Below are 19,333 nucleotides of genomic sequence, written 5' to 3'. Positions count from 1 at the left end.
CACGTATGGGTGCACCGACCAGCTGGTTTTTGGGCCTTCTGGGCCCACTAAGAGTCAGAAAACAGGATATTTCCAGCCTCTGGAGGGGGTGGAGAAGGCCCATTTTTTGCTTTCCCAGAGCAAGGGCAAAAATGACCTTCCTCACTCCACTGGAGGTCCTCCAAAGGTCTTTTATTGTTTCCTTTAATTGTTGAGGAGTTTCTCCAGTCCTTTCTGGGGGGTTGCTTTTCACCTCTATGGTCTTCAGAGTTTCACCTTTCTCCTATCAATCCCTCCAAGATTGATTGTGCCTTTAGAAGCTTCCCAAGAGGAAAATTTGGGCTTTCTGAGAAGAGTCCTGTTCCCTTGCACTGCACCACGCTGGAAGTAGATTATTACTCAATCTCATGATTATTGAACCATGTTGTTTTCACTAGGTTCTCCTTTGAAACTCCTTCCAATCTCTTTCCCCGTGTTTGCCACCACAATTCTCAACCAAAGGTTGGGAAACCCTACTGGGTTGTCCATAGTGTAGGCTAAAATCAGTGGATTTGATTTCAACCATGGAGCTGGAGCATGTGTCATGGTGGTGCAGTGGTTGGAATACAGTACTACAGGCTACTTCTGCTGATTACCGGCTGCCAGCAGTTTGGCAGTTCGGGTCTCACTGGGTCAAGGTTTTCTCAACCTTCCATCCTTCTAAGATCAGTAAAATGAGGACTCAGATTGTTGGGGGCAAAATGCTGACTCTGTAAACCACTTAGAGAGAGCTCTAAAGCATTGTGGACCAGCATATTAGTCTAAGTGCTATTGCTAAGTGCTCTCTTCAAAGTTGACCAGCAGCATCTCCCAGGAAGAATAGCTCAAGCACATGCTGCAGGCAATTTGTAGCCTCTTGGCCACCAGATCTTCCAGCAGCCAAATCAGATGAAGAGGTGTAGTGGGAATCAGGGCAAGCATCCAATTAATCTGAGTGCTCCGATGTGGAGGAGGAAATGAAGCTGTTAGAGATAGAGACAGAGGCAGAGCCTTCCATCAGCCCCCAGATGGAGAGTCAACAGGCCCCAGGTCCAGAGGTGGCTGATGAAGAAGAGGAGGAACAGTTGGATTCTGTACCCAATGCAGAAGGCAGAGGAGAGGAGAGTAATAGGAGACTATGGGCCGGTCCTTGGGATGGAAGAGCCACCACTGCTAGCTAAGCCCCACCCTAACTCGGGATAAAAGGCAGGGGGCAGAGACAAATAGATGTGACAGACAATTGAACTGAATTGAATTGATTAGATTTGTATGATGCCCCTCTCCGAAGACTCGGGGCAGCTCACAACAAGACAGTAATACAATACAATACAAATCTAATGTTAAAATTTAAACTAAATTAAAATACATGTATAGAAAACCCCATTAACTACACAGTCATACACACTCGGTCCAGCTGATCAATATAGAAGTCTCAGGAAAATGGGGGGAGGTTAATCACCCCACACCTGGCAGCAGAGATGGGTCTTTAGCATTTTGCGGAAGGTGAGGAGGGTAGGGGCAGTTTGAATCTCTGGGGAAGTTTATTCCAGAGGGCCGGGGCCACTACTTCCCCTGGGTCCCATCAGACAGCATTGTTTAGTTGACGGGACCCGGAGAAGGTCAACTCTGTGGGACCTAATCGGCAGCTGGCATTCGTGCTATTCATCAACAACTTTTCATCTCCCTGACAGTCAGCCACTGACAGTCTGAACTTCTGAATCCTGCCTGGAACTGTATCAGAAATTGTTCTTGGAATCTGCAGCAATGACAATCAGGTGCATCTCTGGAACGTGCGCATTTGTGTATGTTTCCACTGCTGGAAAAAGAGTGAGTGCACCTTCCAGGAGTTCCATTAGGAGTGTGATGAAAGAGAGAGATTCCTTGTGGATTGGATTTTCACGGGGATTCCAGGGGGAAAGGGGGAAAGAGAGTGAGCTTCAATTTCCACAGGCACTTAGACACTTTGTCAGCCTGCTGTGAGAGAAGCAGAGAAAGACACTTTACCTGGGTTGCGGGTACTCGTAATAAAGGGAACATTAGTTTTTAAAAAGCATGCTTCTCGTGTTTGGGAGCTGGGACAGAACATTTAGAGGACATTGAATTTTAACCACTTTAGCCAGTGCTGAAGCCTTTTCTCTCAAACCTGGACCAAAACAGTTTAAGGACAACAGGATTGCTGCATTGGAACAAATTGGGTGGCTTCTTTTCTTCAGCAAAGTAAATCCTGCTTTCTCTGCAATGCAAACTACTCCACAGAAGCAAATCACTGCAGGTATCTCTGATAAATCCTATTATCTGGGGCAATAATGAATTATTTGTTGTGAATAAAAAAACCCTTCCCCCCAAAAAAATATCCTGCTAAATATTTAATGTTCCATCAATATGACCGCCTTCTGCCGCACGAATCCCAGCGACTGGTTAGGTCCCACAGAGTTGGCCTTCTCCGGATCCCGTCGACTAAACAATGTCATTTGGCGGGACCCAGGAGAAGACCCTTCTCTGTGGCGGCCCCGACCCTCTGGAACCAGCTCCCCCCAGATATCAGAGTTGCCCCCACCCTCCTTGCCTTTTGCAAGCTCCTTAAAACCCACCTCTGTCATCAGGCATGGGGGAATTGAAAAATTTTTCCCTTCCCTCTAGGCTTATAGAATTTATACATGGTATGCTTGTTTGTATGATTGGACTCTTAAATTGGGTTTTTTTAGATTACTTTTTAATATTAGATTTGTTACATTGTTTTCTTTATTGTTGTTAGCCGCCCCGAGTCTTTGGAGAGGGGCGGCATACAAATCTAAATAAACTAAACTAAACTAAATTAATATAAAGTTGCATTTCTTTTTGATAATGAAATAAAGTAAAGAATATATCATGCAACCTAAGATAGATATTGAAGGGAGCACTTGCATGACTGTGATCAAATTTGGCAAAAGACTTCTGTACAATGCTTCTATTCTTACTGTGTCCCTTCAGTTTGCCAGGAAGCAGTATGGGAGGCTTTCCAGATCTTTTTGGATCGGATTCCAGGTACCACCGAATATCAGAACTGGGTGACAGCTTGTCAGAGAGAAACTTTCTATATATTTGACATTGGGAAAAATTTTAGTAATTCCCAAGAACACCTGGAGATAATCCAAAGGGTAAGATTTAAAATCTGCTTTTAAACTATGTAGAAGTATCTATATATAGTAGCAATGCACAGAAATATTAACAGAGCAAGAAAATAAGGACTTGAACTAATTGAATCATGCCTGGTGTGGAGTGTGCAGAACCTTTGAGGTATCAAGGATATTCACAGAGGAAAACGTGGGATTCCAGCAGATATCCAAGAGATATGAGTAATTATTCAGTCACACAAAAACAGATACATTAAAGTTTATAAAATGGTGTTTACTTTAGAAATAGTACAGTCTAATTAAACAGTCCAGTCATAAACATTCAAATCAGTCAATATCTCTTAATGCAATAATATTATTACAAACCTATCTTTGTCTTACATATCAGACATACATTACAGTTTACAAATACATCAAACTATCATCAAGCACACACAGAGTTTACTACATCAGTCACAGTGAATCAGCAGAAAGAACAGAGAGAGCAGAGAGAATCATGCTTTCTGGCTCCCTCTTAGTGCAATTTGCAACACTACCTCTTAAAGCTATAGTACTTCAGTACGAACAAATATTCATTGTTAGCTTGTTTGTATATTGCAAACCCAACTGTCTTGTACATAATATTAACATGATAATAGATTATCTTCCAATTGTTGGTTAATTAGCTCCCAAATAATCCTCTTCTTTCTTTTATTTATTTATAATTTTTTTGCAGCGAGTAAAGCATAGAACATTCCAGGATAGGTAAGTAGAAGACTTCACATATATATATGTGTGAACAAATAAATATGTGCCTAGTTAATATGTTTAAATCTATTCTAGACAGTCAAGAAGAATGAAGAAAATTATGATCGCCTCTCATTCATGAGTGATGATCCTGGCTGTCAATGTATTTGGATTGTTCATGAAGAATTTGGTCTACAATCCTATCCAGTTTGCAAAAACATTTGGAGTAATCAATCTCATTGCTTCAGAATGGTTTTATTCATATTGTGTAAGCACGGCGCACTGGTAGCAGAAAAGGAGCTGTGCACGCAGCTCCGAGTAACTGACGGGTTCATGCATTGGAGCAAGATTTGGCTTTTCTGCATGTGCAGGAAGCAAAATCTTGCAAGAGGGCGCCCACATGCGTGCGATTTGGGCTATTTTTCATGACTTTTTTCACTTCCGTGCATCTGCGGAAGCAAAATAATCACCGAAATCTCACACACCCATGCGTCATCTCATGAGATTTGCTTCCTATGCATGTACAAAAGCCAAATCTCGCTCCTATGTGTGCCCGTGCCCGCTAGACATATGCGCCCACCTGCCGGTCATCCAGAGCTGTGCGTGCATCAGCACTGTAGCAGCGGTAAATTGCAGCCCCCCTCAATGGGTACCCAATGCTGCCAAGCCTGACTCTTCACTACTGCACTATTCAATAGTTTATTAGTGAAAACTGAATCACTTTCACAGTCCTAAGTGATTTCGCTTTCTAACTAAGCATGATGCAAAACAACAGAACAATGTAAACTTACCATCAGCATCATTTTTTTAAAAAAAATTCATCTTCTGATTTTGTATCCATTTTTTTTGACATATCTATTTAAATACAAAGTGATAGAACGTTCTGGTTTTGTCTACATTTGCAATATGTCTAATTATAATACTTGCGCTGAGGCAAGAATATGTATCGTATATTCACACTTGTGCATTTTCTTTTAACAAAGACGTTTCCTTATGTGAGTTAAGGATCTCTACCAGATGTGGGCTACAAATATCCTGCAGATTATCGGATGGTAGCAGAGATTGTTCTGTGACTTTTCCCTGCCTCCTTGACGTCATCTGGATTTTTATAATCTGGATCAAGAGTTCCCCCATTTTTAAGTAAAAAAGTTTCTTTTTGTGTAACATTGTACTGCAAAATAAGAGGTGGACAGGAGCTGGTGCAAGTAACAGGAGTTTACCCTATCATGCAATGCCTTGGTCTCAAACCCAGACTGTCAGCTTTCCTGTCTTTAACTGCTGAGCCATCACGCTTCCTACTACTACAAATCAGTGGACTCTATGGATTAGGATATGATCAATAGAAACAAATAGCTGCTGCCCAAATAATTGAGGTATATAGTTTCCTCTTTGGGAAAAGCTCTCCTTACTCAGAGTTTTCACTATATATGCACTGTCTGAGCTTAATTTTCTTTATTGATGTTCTGTCTGGGTTTTCCCAGACCTCAACACCAACTGAAAAAACAGCCAGACACTCTGGTAAAAGCCAAAAGTATTTTATAGCTGGAAAAAATAAGCACAAAGGAAAACCTGTCTTCACAACAGACAGGCTATAATACGTTACAGCAGGGTCCTGATGTCCAGTCAATCCCACAAGCTTCTTGCTGGCACCCCCCCCCCCCAAGGTTTCAATAGTCCAAGGCACAAACCAGGATTGTAAGCCACCAAAGTTCACAGACAGGTCTCACGAATCTCCAAGATAAAACTCCACAAGCCAGGAAGGGTGGGTCCGCCTTTTAACCATTCCCAAGAGCACCACACCCAAACAATGCTGGAAATACTTAGCCAATTGAGTCCGTCTCTGATTAGCTCTCCTTTGTCGCATATCTATGATGTCTTGAGCATTTTCCCCTAAGGAATCCAGGCTGCTTGCTGGGGAGAGCTCCCCCTGGTGGGACTCTGGCTGTCCTTCTTCTTCAGCCTGGGATTCCTCTTCCTCGTCAGTCTGCACCTCCTGTTCCTCAGCCTCTCCCTCTGAGCTGGAAACCGACAGAAGGTCAGCCATTCCCGGAGGGGTCCCAGACTGAACCACAACACCATCCCCCCACGGAAGGCCCCTCCCCACCTGCCAGCGGAGAGGACGCGGTTTCTGAGGGAACTGGGCGTGAAAATCCCGAATAAGGTCGGGAGCGTCCAACAACGCCGCTTCCACCCAGGAGCAATCATCAGGGTCCCCCTCTACCCATTGCACCTTGTACTGGAAACAACCATCCACCTAACGGGAATCCACAATGTCATGTACCATAGCTTCAGGGAGGTGGTCACGAACACACGGGGCAGGAAACACGGGAACATTGGGACGGAGCGGACAATCGGGAGGGACAGGGACTAACAGCGAACGGTGAAACACAGGGTGAACCCGCAAGTTGGCCGGCAGGGTGAGCCGGTAAGCCACCGGATTGATCACCCGCTCAACGGGAAAAGGACCCAGGAACCGGGGATCTAATTTGTGCCGGGGTAATTCAGAGGCTACATATTTCGTGGACAACCACACCTGATCCCCCACCACCAAGGGGGGCACATCCCGTCTGGAGCGATCAGCCACCCTCTTGTAGTCCTCCTTGGCTTTATTCAGGTACCTCTTCACCATCTCGTGGACCGCCTGCAGCTCTGAGAGAAAGTCCTCAGCAGCAGGCACCGGGGAATCTAGGAGGGTCAAGGGAAAGAAGCGAGGGTGAAATCCATAATTTGCGAAAAAGGGCGTGAGCCGGGTCGATGAGTGACGGGAATTGTTAAAAGCGAACTCCGCTACAGGGATAAACCGGGACCAATCAGTCTGGCGATCCGCCACTACACACCGCAGGTATTGCTCCAGTATCCCTATAACTTTTTCGGTACCTCCATCGGTCTGGGGGTGCTGCGTCGATGCGAGGCACACGGACACATTCAGGGCCGACATCAATTCCCGCCAAAACCGGGCTGTGAATTGTGTTCCCCTATCAGAGACCACTCGATCCGGAAGCCCATGTAACCGAAACACGTGACTGATAAACATTTGAGCCGTGAGTTGGGCAGTGGGCACCCTAGTGCAAGGTACAAAATGAACCATCTTGGTGAGCATGTCCATCACCACCATGACTACCGTGAAGCGAGCAGAGGAAGGCAAATGAGTTACAAAGTCAATGGACACGGCACCCCAGGGTCTCTCAGGCGTGGGCAAAGGTTGCAGTAATCCCGGTGGGGCTCCAGTCACCCCCTTGGCCGTACGACACTGGACACAGGTGGCCACATAGGAACGCACATCATCTTGGAGGCGTGGCCACCAGAATGTCCGAGAGACTAGCTCCAATGTTTTGAACAGGCCAAAATGCCCCGCCACTGGACAGTCATGACACTGGGTCATAATCAACCCTCTCACTGGGCCGGCGGGAACATACAGCTGCCCCCGGTACCGAAGCAGACCGTCTTGAAACGTCCATGGGGAATTGGGTGTTAACTCCCGCACTCTCTGCGCTACAAACCCATCCTCCCGCTGCGCCTCCCGTAAACGGCGACGCAAGTCCACTGGGTCCTGAGTGGCAGCCAAAGCTGCAGGGGGTAAAACTGTCTGCAGAGGAGCCAGCTCCTTCGGGTGCGTGTACTCCGGCTTGCGCGACAAGGCATCTGCTCGAGGGTTCTGGGCACTGGGAGTGTACCTGATGCGGAAATTGAACCGCGCGAAAAAGAAAGACCAGCGGATCTGTCTCTGGTTTAATTTCCGAGCCGTCTGCAAATACTCGAGGTTTCGGTGATCCGTCCGTACCTCGATTTGATGACGGGCCCCCTCCAGGTAATGCCGCCAATGCTCAAAGGCAGCCTTCACCGCTAAAAGTTCCTTCTCCCAAATAGTATAATTCCTTTCCGAGGGAGACAACTTCCGGGAGAAGTAGGCACACGGAAACAACATGTCACCGGGACGATGGGCTTGGAGGAGCACTGCGCCAACCGCTACATCTGAAGCGTCTGTTTCTAACACAAACGGCCGAGCGGGATCAGGATGGCGCAGAAGCGGTTCCGCCATGAACGCCGCTTTCAGGGCATCAAAAGCCCGCTGTTCCGCCTCCCCCCAACCAAATGGGACTTGTTTTTGTAACAACCGAGTCAAGGGCGTGGTTAACGTGGCATACCCCGGAACAAAAGCCCGAAAGTAGTTCGCAAACCCCAAAAGACGTTGTACGTCTTTCACCCGTCGTGGAGGTTGCCAAGACTGAAGTGCGGCCACTTTGCTCGGGTCCATGGAAATGCCACCTGGAGACAAAATGTGCCCAAGGAATTCGACGGTAGTCTGGAAGAATTGGCACTTCTCCAGCTTGGCATACAACTGCTGCTCCCGCAACCGGAGCAGGACCCGGCGCAGATGGTTCAAATGCAAGGCATGGTTCGGGGAATACACTAAAATGTCATCAAGGTAAATCACCACAAAATGGTCCAACATGTCCCGGAACACGTCGTTCATCAGATGTTGAAACACGGCCGGGGCGTTGGTGAGGCCAAATGGCATCACTGTATATTCAAAGTGGCCGTAACGCGTGCCAAACGCTGTCTTCCACTCATCCCCGGCCCGCATCCGGACCAAATTGTACGCACTGCGCAAATCGATTTTGGTGAATACCGTTGCCGTCCGCAACCGGTCCATGAGTTCAGGGATCAAGGGCAAGGGGTACCTATTCCGCACCGTGATGGCGTTAAGGCGGCGATAGTCACAGCAGAGGCGAAGATCGCCTGTTTTCTTTTTCACGAACAAAACAGGGGCAGACAAAGGGGACTTGGATGGCCGAATAAATCCCTTGGCCAAATTCTTTTCCACAAACTCCTTGAGAGCCACAAGCTCCGGCTCGGACATGGAGTACAAACGACCAGCCGGGAGCTTGGCGTCAGGGAGCAGGTCAATGGCACAGTCATACGTCCGATGCGGTGGTAGCCGATCCGCCTCCTTTTCGTTGAACACATCGGCGAACTCCTCGAGGCAACGGGGTAATTGAATCGCGGGAACTACTGGGCCGTGGGCTGCGCACACATGTCGGTGATGGTCCACGCACTGCAAACTGGAGAATGTGACCAGGTTCTGAGACCACACCACCTGCGGGTCATGTGCACGCAGCCATGACAACCCCAACACGAGGGGAAAATGAAGCCCCTTGGTAACATAAAACTGTAGGGCCTCCTCATGAGTTCCGATGCACATCCGCACCGGCAGGGTCTGGAAACGGATGGGACCAGCCAGCAAAACCCGCCCATCGATAGTCTCCACAGTGAATGGCGGGGTAACAGGACAAAGGGGCAAGGAATGACGTTGGGCAAAGGCTTCGTCTAAGAAGTTCGTCGTCGCCCCCGAATCCACGAGGGCCAACGCAGGGTAAGTCCGAGTCCGTTGCGCGATATGCAGAGTCACCGCAAGCGTCAGGTGTCAAAACGGTCCGAATTCGGGAGTCGTGGAGTCAGAAGAAAGTGGGATCCCCGCCCGACCTAGTGTTGCCACCAAGCCGGGCCCCCCTCGTTTCCCGATCGTTCCGGCGACGGAGGACATCCAGACGAAGGCCCCGCCATCGGAGAGTTCAGGGCAGGGACGGGGACACCAGGGGTTGTCTCCTGTAACTGCACAGGGGACGCCATGGGAAGCACGGGAGAACTGTAGGGTACGGGAACGACGGCAGCCACTGTGCTCCGCCTCTTGTGGGGACAAACGACAGCAAAATGTCCCGGGGCCCCACAATAGAAGCACAACCCAGCTGCCCGCCGACGCCCTCGTTCCTCCGGGGTCTGTCGGGGTCGGGCGTAACTCACGTCCATCGGCTCCCCGGCAGCAACACGATCCATCAAGCGTGGAGGCAGCGCTGGTGAAAAACGTCGGGGCGCAGGGACCGGAGCCGGGGTGCTTACGGTTGACAACCCCCGCCGCGAAACAGGTGTCGGCGGGACGCCTGACGCACGGGGGTTGGACCGTCCCGCTCGACGGACTTCCCTGGCCAACAGCCTGGCCTCTATTGCCAAGCAATGCCGCTCCAAACCTTCCAACGTGCCGGGCATCACCTCATGCACCAATGCGTCCAACATCGTGTCTGATAGTCCATCCTGAAAGGCCTCGATCAGGGCAGCCTCATTCCACTGGACTTGCCCGGCCAGAGACCTAAAGTCAGCCATATAGTCCACCAGGGGGCGCGAACCCTGGCGTAATTGCTTCAGCGCCCGCGTGGCCGTTTGTTCCTGCACCGGGTCCGCAAATTGGTGACGCAGCAAGTCACAGAAAGCATTGTAGTCCTGGAGTAGCGGATCATCCCGGGTCAGGTAAGGTGCCACCCACGACGCTGCAGGGCCAGCCAATAAACTACACAGAAACGCCACCTTGTGGTCATCCCCTGGAAAGTGCATCATCTGGGCGTTGATAAAAAGCTGCACCTGGCTCTGGAACACAGAAAACAGCCGCCGGTCCCCCCAGAACTTTTCCGGCATCGCCACAAAACATTTCCTTCTGGGCAAAGGTGCTGGAGGTGGTACCACAGGTGCCGCCTGGGGTGGGGCCGCCTGGGACAAAACCTCCACTTGACGTTGTAATAACAAGACTGTCTGGGTCAATTGAGCAATGTCCCCTCGCAACTCTGCAAAGACAGCCTGCATGTCAGCTGCAGAAACATCCATGGTGACAGGCAAAAACAGGAAGCCGAAAAACAAAAGATGTCCAACAAGGAACCAGCAGCAAAGAGCAAGGAAAAAAGCAACCAAACCACCCCTCCAAAATGAGCACCAGGTGTCTGGTGGTTGGTGGAGTTTTATACTGTTCTGTCTGGGTTTTCCCAGACCTCAACACCAACTGAAAAAACAGCCAGACACTCTGGTAAAAGCCAAAATTATTTTATAGCTGGAAAAAATAAGCACAAAGGAAAACCTGTCTTCACAACAGACAGGCTATAATACGTTACAGCAGGGTCCTGATGTCCAGTCAATCCCACAAGCTTCTTGCTGGCACCCCCCCCCCCCCAAGGTTTCAATAGTCCAAGGCACAAACCAGGATTGTAAGCCACCAAAGTTCACAGACAGGTCTCACGAATCTCCAAGATAAAACTCCACAAGCCAGGAAGAGTGGGTCCGCCTTTTAACCATTCCCAAGAGCACCACACCCAAACCCAGCTGTGACCTCTAATGCTGGAAATACTTAGCCAATTGAGTCCGTCTCTGATTAGCTCTCCTTTGTCGCATATCTATGATGTCTTGAGCATTTTCCCCTAAGGAATCCAGGCTGCTTGCTGGGGAGAGCTCCCCCTGGTGGGACTCTGGCTGTCCTTCTTCTTCAGCCTGGGATTCCTCTTCCTCGTCAGTCTGCACCTCCTGTTCCTCAGCCTCTCCCTCTGAGCTGGAAACCGACAGAAGTTCAGCCATTCCCGGAGGGGTCCCAGACTGAACCACAACAATTGATAATGATAAATACATATTTGATGAATATTTGCTACTCATCTGATGAGAGTTGCCATAAGGATTTATGCCAGACAGTGTTTTCTTGGCAGGTTTCATTTATCAGGAGCACCATGAGCATATTGGAGAGCTAAATTATAGAAAATACAATGTGCCCCTATTTTGCTGTGAGTCTTTATTTTTAATTTGTAAAAGCGTGTCTTTAGACAGAATGTGGCTTTAATGTCTAAACTGGAAAGAAATGAATGCCTGCTCCTCTCATTTTCATGGTCTAATTTATAGTTTTGCTTATTACTTTTTTTTTCCAGAAAAGAGGACATTTCTCCAGAAAAATCCGGTGGCAAAAAACCCGAAGAACCACCTTCTGTTGTTACAGGTAAAACTCAGCATGCATACTGTTATGGGTCTACCAGTTTATATTACATCGTACCCAGTAATGGGCTGCTGCCCCCAAGGGGGGAGGACACAATAGGGGTAGTAGGTTTATGCACTATTTATTGAATACTTAATAGTTTTTTTTATTCTCCTTCCTTCTCTAGTACTTTAGTATGATCCTTAATTACTTTTAAAATAGGAAATAATTAAATGGTATGTTTTATCCATAAATGCTTCATTCATTTTAATCATTGTCTAGAAGTAAACTTTTATAGCAATTAAAGAAAATTGAGCTACTTGCCTAATCTGTTATCATACTGAACCTTGTGGGTTCAGTAAAAAACCTTAAAATGTTACTGTGCTCCTCAACAAATAACGCTGTCTATCATTTCTCCCTTTTGTGGCTATTTAAATAATGTGACTTAATCAACTGAAAAAGAGTCTAAGCACCTACCTGAAAACTTATCTTGGTCAGTAAGCCACTCCCACCCAGTCACATGACCTTTAAGACACACACCCCAGTCACATGACCATCAAGCCACACCCACAAAATAAGTCACGCCCACAGTGTGGCAGTAAAAAGTTTGGCAGCCCATCACTGATCGTACCAGCCTCTTATTGTCTAAGCCAGTGATTTTCAATCTTTTTCGAGCCACGGCACATTTTTTACATTTAAAAAATCCTGGGGCACACCACCAACCAAAATGACCCAAAATGACACTCTAACACAGTACATATTATACATATAGTGTCAGCTGGGTGCAGGGGCCTTGGTTCTGTCTGTTTTGATGGTGTATAGAGAGATTTGAGCTCTTTAAGAAAACGACCCTTCAGGAGGCCATATACAATATAGATAACATTGTGATTTATTTATTTATTTATTTATTTATTACTTAGATTTGTATGCCGCCCCTCTCCGAAGACTCGGGGCGGCTGATGCATTGTATATCACCCTCTTATAAAAAGAAAAAAATCAAATATCTATATACACCATCAGGATAGACATAACCAGCTGTGGCTGAGGCTTCATCTAGTGGTGGCAACATTTACCTCCAGTCCTGACCAGGATAAGAAATCGGGACCATGGGGAGGAGTAGCAGCTTCAACTACTCACTGCAGCCACACAATGACAAGTGCACAGCAGCCCGAGCAGGGACCTTCCTAGGTGTGGATGAGAGGTGGCCTGCTATTGGTTCCACGCTAGTGGTCAGGATGAAATTCCTTGTGTGTCCAATCAGACTTGGCCAATAAAGAATTCTATTCTATTCTATTCTATTCTATTCCATTCCATTCCATTCTATCCAGCCCTCCAATCCATCCTACAAAAGCAGCATTGCCCTCCACTCCCTTCGCCTTTTGCCCAGCGGCCAGCCTGGCGTTCTTCTTTTTCCTTCCCATTGCACCCCAGGCAAAGTAGCGCTGGTCTTCCTCCTCTACCTCCGGCACACACCACGTCTGGCTAAGAGGGCGGCGGGTCTCCGAGGAAGAAGAAGCCTCTCCTTCCATCTGCACTCCCCTCAGTTGTCATCCCCCCCCAGCTCCACAGCTGCCCAATACGACATGCCTGAGACTCACACAGGGATGAAAGAATTGCAAGTAGGAGCAGCGCAGGGAAGCAGGCTGTGGGCTCCGCTCCCTGCCATGAACTGCCACCGCCCGAAGCCACCGTTAAAACCACCACTGCTGCCAACGCTGCTGCCATTTTCCTGCTTCCATCTCCTTTTCCTCCCATTGTTCCACCCCCGCCCATGGTTGGAGAGAGTTGGGAAAGCTGAGGGGGACTGCCACACACCTATTGAGCTGCACCCCGTCAATCATGCACACTTCCTGAATCCCACGTCCCCCTTTTCCCGAGGCTCGGCCTTTTGCTTCCTCTTTCTGAAAAGTGGTTGTACATGCCAGCTGCCACTCCCACTTAAGGGGAGTTGCTAAGAAAGCAGGGCCTCACCCTCGTTGAAGGGCTGACATGTGACCTAGGTGGTTTTTGTAGCATTCTCTAATTTCCCTACGGCACACCTGACCATATCTCACGGCACACTATTGTGCCGTGGCACACTGGTTGAAAAACACTGGTCTAAGCACATAATTCAGAGAATGGAAATGCAGTAAATGGTGCAAAAGAAATGTAATGGGATCGGTTTTTTTATTGTAAACTTGGTTTGAGAAATATTTTAACACTTTAAACAGCAACATTTTAATTGTGTGATATTTATCATGCAAAGGAAATCTGTGAGGCTATTCAAAAATAATTTGCAAAAAGAAATATTTTTTTCATAGAATTAAATAACAAGTTAATAGAGGCTTGTTTTCGTTGGTTGCTTAAATTTGATTGATTAAACATTTATTTAACTTATTTTCCAAAGAAAACAATTCAGTTATATTATTTTTGCTCTGAATTCCCATAATACTGGATTGTCATAAAAAGGCACATATTGGTAGATTTCCTTAATGCTATTTTTTATTTCTGCTTCCCAATGATCTCTACAGATACCCTTGTGAATGAGATTGTCAATGACACCAAAACGCCAGGAAAGGTGAGGAGTCACTAGCATTATCTTTACTATTCTATTCTAATCTATTCTAGTGAAATAAAGGGCAACAACCATGATCAAGGAAATGGAGCACCTCCCTTATGAAACCAGGTTGCAACGCCTTGGTCTCTTCAGCCTTGAAAGATGGCGTTTAAGGGGTGACTTGATCAAAGTGTATAAAATCATGCACGGGATAGAAAAGGTGGATAGAGAAAAATTCTTTGTGATAGAGAAAAATTATTTTATCTATCACACAATACTAGGACGAGGGGGCACTCCCTACAGCTCATAAGTAAGAAAGTGAGGACAAATCAAGGGAAATATTTCTTCACCCAGAGGGTTGTTGGTTTATGGAATTCACTTCCAGAAGAGGTCGTGACAGCTATCAACCTGGATAGCTTCAAGGCAGGATTAGACAGATTCATGGATGCCAAGTGTTTCGGTAGTTATTAAAACGGATGTCCATGTGCCGCCTCCATGTTGGTTGAGGCAGGCAGGATTCCCTTGAGTACCATTTGTTGGGGGCCAAGGGAAAAGGAGTGTTTTGCCTTCTCTTTCTGCTCAAGATCCCCATGGACAATTGTTGGGCCACTGTGTGACACAGAATGTTGGACTCGATGGGCTTTGGCCTGATTCAGCATGGCTGTTCTTCTGTTCTTCTGTTCTTCTGTTCTTCTGTTCTTCTGTTCTTCTGTTCTTCTGTTCTTCTGTTCTTCTGTTCTTCTGTTCTTCTGTTCTTCTGTTCTTCTGTTCTTCTGTTCTTCTGTTCTTCTGTTCTTCTGTTCTTCTGTTCTTCTGTTCTTCTGTTCTTCTGTTCTTCTGTTCTTCTGTTCTTCTGTTCTTCTGTTCTTCTGTTCTTCTGTTCTTCTGTTCTTCTGTTCTTCTGTTCTTCTGTTCTTCTGTTCTTCTGTTCTTCTGTTCTGTTAAAGTGGTCACACTTCCTTTTCCCAACCCAAGAATTCACAGGGTGATCTAGACAGTGATGGGTTCCCATCACTACCAGTTCATGCTCGTGCCACTGCCACTACCAGTTTGTAGAACTGTATCGTACCAGTATCAACCCATTTCTGGATCTAGCTCAGAAGTCTCCAAAGTTGGTAATTTTAAGACTTGTAGATTTCAATTCCCAGCTGGCTGGGGAATTCTGGGAATTGAAGTCCACAAGTCTTAAAATTATCAAGTTTAGAGATCAAGGATCTCCAGTACCTATTTTTCCTCTCCTCCCTTCACTTAGAAAGGACATATTGATTAGGGTCTCTTCTCTCAGCTAATTGTGAATGATGTTGCTTGGCTATGCCTGAGAAACAGAAACAGACATTGAAGGACTACACCAATGTCCAAATATAGCATTTTTTCACCCTTATTATACAACTAACTTCTTTTCTACATAGTAGAAATGCAAGATCTCAAATCTAATACTCCTACAAACCAGCGAAGCATTTCCATGGTCTTTCTTCTCTGGCTTTAGTGCTATATTTCCTCCACCATGGTATTTAGCTAATTTCTAAGCCTCTCATGTCTCCCTTTGTTTGCTGCCTGTAAAATGAAAGATATTCCCTTGATTAGTATTTCAGCTTTTATTTTGCTCTCTCTCTGCAGTCCCTTTAGAAATTTATTCCAAACAGCCGTCACGTGCTTTGAGCCGTATTGTAACTAGCACCTTCAATAATACAAGTTCCAGAGATATCCCATGATATCAGAATTGTACCTGTGTTTGAATAATCCTTTCTAACTCCAATAAGTGAATTACTTCAATCCCCTTAACGTTAAACAGGGTTTTGCTGGATGCATTTCTTGTGTTTGAGTCTCCCTGGGTATAGATTTTATGTATCAATTAGCAATAACAGGAGAGGTTTTTCTTCTTTTGGCCTTTTTGCTATAATAAGAAAGTAGTAGAGAATGTAGGTACCAACTGATAACAAACAAAGAAAGCAAACACTGCTGCCTGCATTTTCTCACTTTGGAGTGAGGCAGCAGATCAAATGGCCTTATTATCATGCTCCCCTGAATCCATTCAGATGTGCTTTACATTTAAACCCTGGGTAAAAGGTTGATTTTTGCACTAGCTAATTTAAAAAAAACAAAGAACTGGAACACATGGATAGAAAATGAATATGTAGGAGCTTTTACATAAACTGATGGGAATAACATTAGGAACACTATCAATTGTATATGTGCTGTCCCCAATTTGGGTCTGTGCTTGAGGCCAAAGCCAGTGAAGAAAACAATATGCAGGTTTTGTTTCCCTTTGAAGCATTTCAAGAAAAGGAGACCTGGTCAGAAAATGCCTAGGAACCAAAAACAAACGAATTGAGAAAGCTTTATACAATTTCACTAAGGTTGGTGGTGGGATAAGTCAAGATACGTAAGAAATATCTAATAAACATTTTAGTAATGATCTAACAATTGTATTGGTTCCTAGCCACCCCCATTCCTAAGCCTTAGCCAATCACTGGATCACATTGTTGTCACATGACCCCCCCCCCTTTTCCCCCTAGTGAAAATGGGAGGGGGCTTCACAGCCAGTTCTGACTGAATACCGGTTCAGTATACTGATACTAGTGAACCAATAGCAGAAATTTTGAGAACTTCAGAAAACCGGCAAATACCATCTCTGGCTGGCCCCACTGCTGCTTAAGATACTCAGAGGATGAATTTCATATTCGTGTAAAGTGTATTCTGGGATTTCTGGAAGTAGGTTGGAAACTGATTTCCTCTTTTGTTCTGTTGGGAGCTAAAGCCAGAAGTACCAAACATCATTTCCAAGCTGCCTGTGGAGCAAACGGTGGAGTTCAGTGTCACTCTCAGCAACCAGGAATATACACCAGACTTGAATAACCCAGGTTCTCCTCTGTATCAGAAACTAGCAGCAAAATATCAAGTCCAGGTAAAGCACTCCTCAATAATAATAGAATCTATCCTTGCCAGATGAAGTCTGTTGTCTTTTATTTTTTTTAAAGGAAACATCTTATAGAGGTGTTTTCATATTGTGCTTATTGAAAACATAAAAAATATATTTCTGGTTTGCTAGGCCATAGTTAAATGTATAGGTCAGGGGGTGTCAAACTCAAGGCCCAGGGGCCAGATCCAGCCTCCATGCCACCCTGGAAACAGCAAACCATGCCACCCTGTCAGCAAAAATAGAGCTCAGGAGGGCTGCTCCATTTTCACTAGCAGAGGATTGCAGAAGGCTGTCACAGGTGAAAACCGAACTCAGGAGACCATTTTTGCTGGCAGAACGCTTGGGCTACCACAGGAAACCCCCCCCCCCCCCGACACGAGTGATGTCAAGCTGACCATGCCCACCTTGGCCATGCCCACCTCAATACCCCAACCCTGATGTGGCCTTCAATGAAATCAAGTTTGACACCCTGGTATGTGTAGTCTTTGTTTATTGGTTGCCTCATTCAATGTTCGTTCAATACTTATGATGGTGCTGCAAAAAGAACTTTACAACTAATGCCTGTATTTATGATGTAGCATCCCACAGTTATGTGATTAGTACAGTGAATGTGCACTGTCTTATGCTTGACCTAGAGGTGAAATGCCACCCGAGATAGAAACAGGGGAGTGGAGAGTGAGAAGATTGAGATAAATTGCATAATAATATTAAAACCGGAATGTAATTCAGGTTATGATATTACTGTTTTTAGTTGTATGCATATTAAGGTATATGTGATTGTTATGTATGTTTCTGATGTGGAGAAAAATTAAAAACTTTTACAAAAACATTCTAGTCACTGTCAGATTGTTACCATGTGTAATGATCAGTAAGGACAGATGCTTCATTTTACAAGGAAATGGTAACATAATTTTATTTGTGCACTAGAATAAAGAGATATATGCACATAAGCAGAAACAGACTATAGATTCATTTCCACTTAACAATATCTTCTTATGGATGTCTGCTCAGATATGTAGATAATTCTCCACAATTACCACAAGGGTGAAGCTACTTAACCCAACTTTGTCCCTGCTCACAAAATGGAGTTGGTCCCATATCTTTATTTATTTATTTAATTTGTTTCTGTCAAATATGTATTGGTGGTATACAAAGATATAACAATGTTTATAGACATGATACTAGTAAGAGAGAAACATTAGGACAGGGGACGGAAGGCAAGCTGGTGCACTTATGGACCAGCGTGCCGTTGTAGCACAGGGAAGGGCTAAGAGTAGCAAACCAGAGTTAGTATATTTTAACAATTAGGATCTTGTTCATTTCCCATCTTAGGGCTATGAACGGGCACTATAAATGTCCCTAGATAACAAAAATTATGGTCAGTTCTAATTGTTCTGTGCCTGGATTAGAAATATTCTCCCTGAACAGAAAAAAGGGACAAAATAATAAAGCAGTAGTTCTCAACCTGGGGGTCGGGACCCCTTTGAGGGGTCAACTGACTATTTCACAGGGGTCGCCTAAGACCATAGGAAAAGACAAATTTCCCATGGTGTTGGGAACTAAAGCTTCTATTCTGGCACCTTGGAACATATTTTTACAATCCGACCAATCAGGCGTTTACAATGGGGGTGTCCCTCTGACCTTCCTGCCAATCAGCTTAAAGCTCTGTTGGAGAATTGGCACTAGATTTATGGTTGGGGGGTCATCAGAAATTGTATTAAGGGTTCGTAGCATCAGAAAGGTTGAGAACCACTGTAATAAAGGAATATCATTCTGATTGTGTTGGCTTTAGAAAATGGCTAGTAGCATTCCCATTTTGTGAATAAGCCTCTCCCAGCATTTTCTAAACTGCAAAAGTTGGTAATGCTTAAATTAAATATTACTGTAATTAAACATATGAACAGTTTCTGTTATTATATGATTTTAATATCATTACTACAGTCTGTTAAAAAAACCTGCAAAGCAATTTGAAGAATAAAAGATGCATCAATTCAATTATTGTGGATATTTCATTATTACATAAAGTGCTACAAGTACAGAGTACTTTATCCTGATAAAATAATTAGCACGTAATGTGAACACTTCATCATGTTTAAGTAATGGATAATATCAGTGAGTTACACAAGGTAAATTACAGAGCCATTTCACATTGAAATCTTCCATCAAAAATTCCAATAATAGCTGCTAGAAAAATGTAGAAAAGGTCTACAAAGTAGCCACTCACCCTGCTTAAATCTAGAGCCAAGTATCAGAGATCATTTCAA

At 45.3% G+C, this 19,333-nt stretch overlaps 1 protein-coding gene across 1 annotated transcript in view; it reads left to right on the top strand.

The window, feature by feature from the left end:
* Positions 1-19,333, top strand: part of IMPG1 (interphotoreceptor matrix proteoglycan 1) — an 87,764-nt gene that overhangs the window by 20,282 nt on the left and 48,149 nt on the right. The window contains exons 3-7 of the mRNA XM_070764165.1: positions 2,968-3,134; positions 3,826-3,854; positions 11,570-11,658; positions 14,124-14,170; positions 16,902-17,054. Of these exons, the coding sequence (XP_070620266.1) occupies positions 2,968-3,134; positions 3,826-3,854; positions 11,570-11,658; positions 14,124-14,170; positions 16,902-17,054 (485 nt within the window). The remainder of the gene's footprint in view (positions 1-2,967; positions 3,135-3,825; positions 3,855-11,569; positions 11,659-14,123; positions 14,171-16,901; positions 17,055-19,333) is intronic.

The sequence above is a fragment of the Erythrolamprus reginae genome, chromosome 1 (genome assembly GCF_031021105.1).
Source record: "Erythrolamprus reginae isolate rEryReg1 chromosome 1, rEryReg1.hap1, whole genome shotgun sequence".
NCBI classification, from domain to species: Eukaryota; Metazoa; Chordata; class Lepidosauria; order Squamata; family Dipsadidae; genus Erythrolamprus; species Erythrolamprus reginae.
Note: the sequence above shows the minus strand (reverse complement) of the source record. Positions and strands in the feature narration are given on the sequence as shown.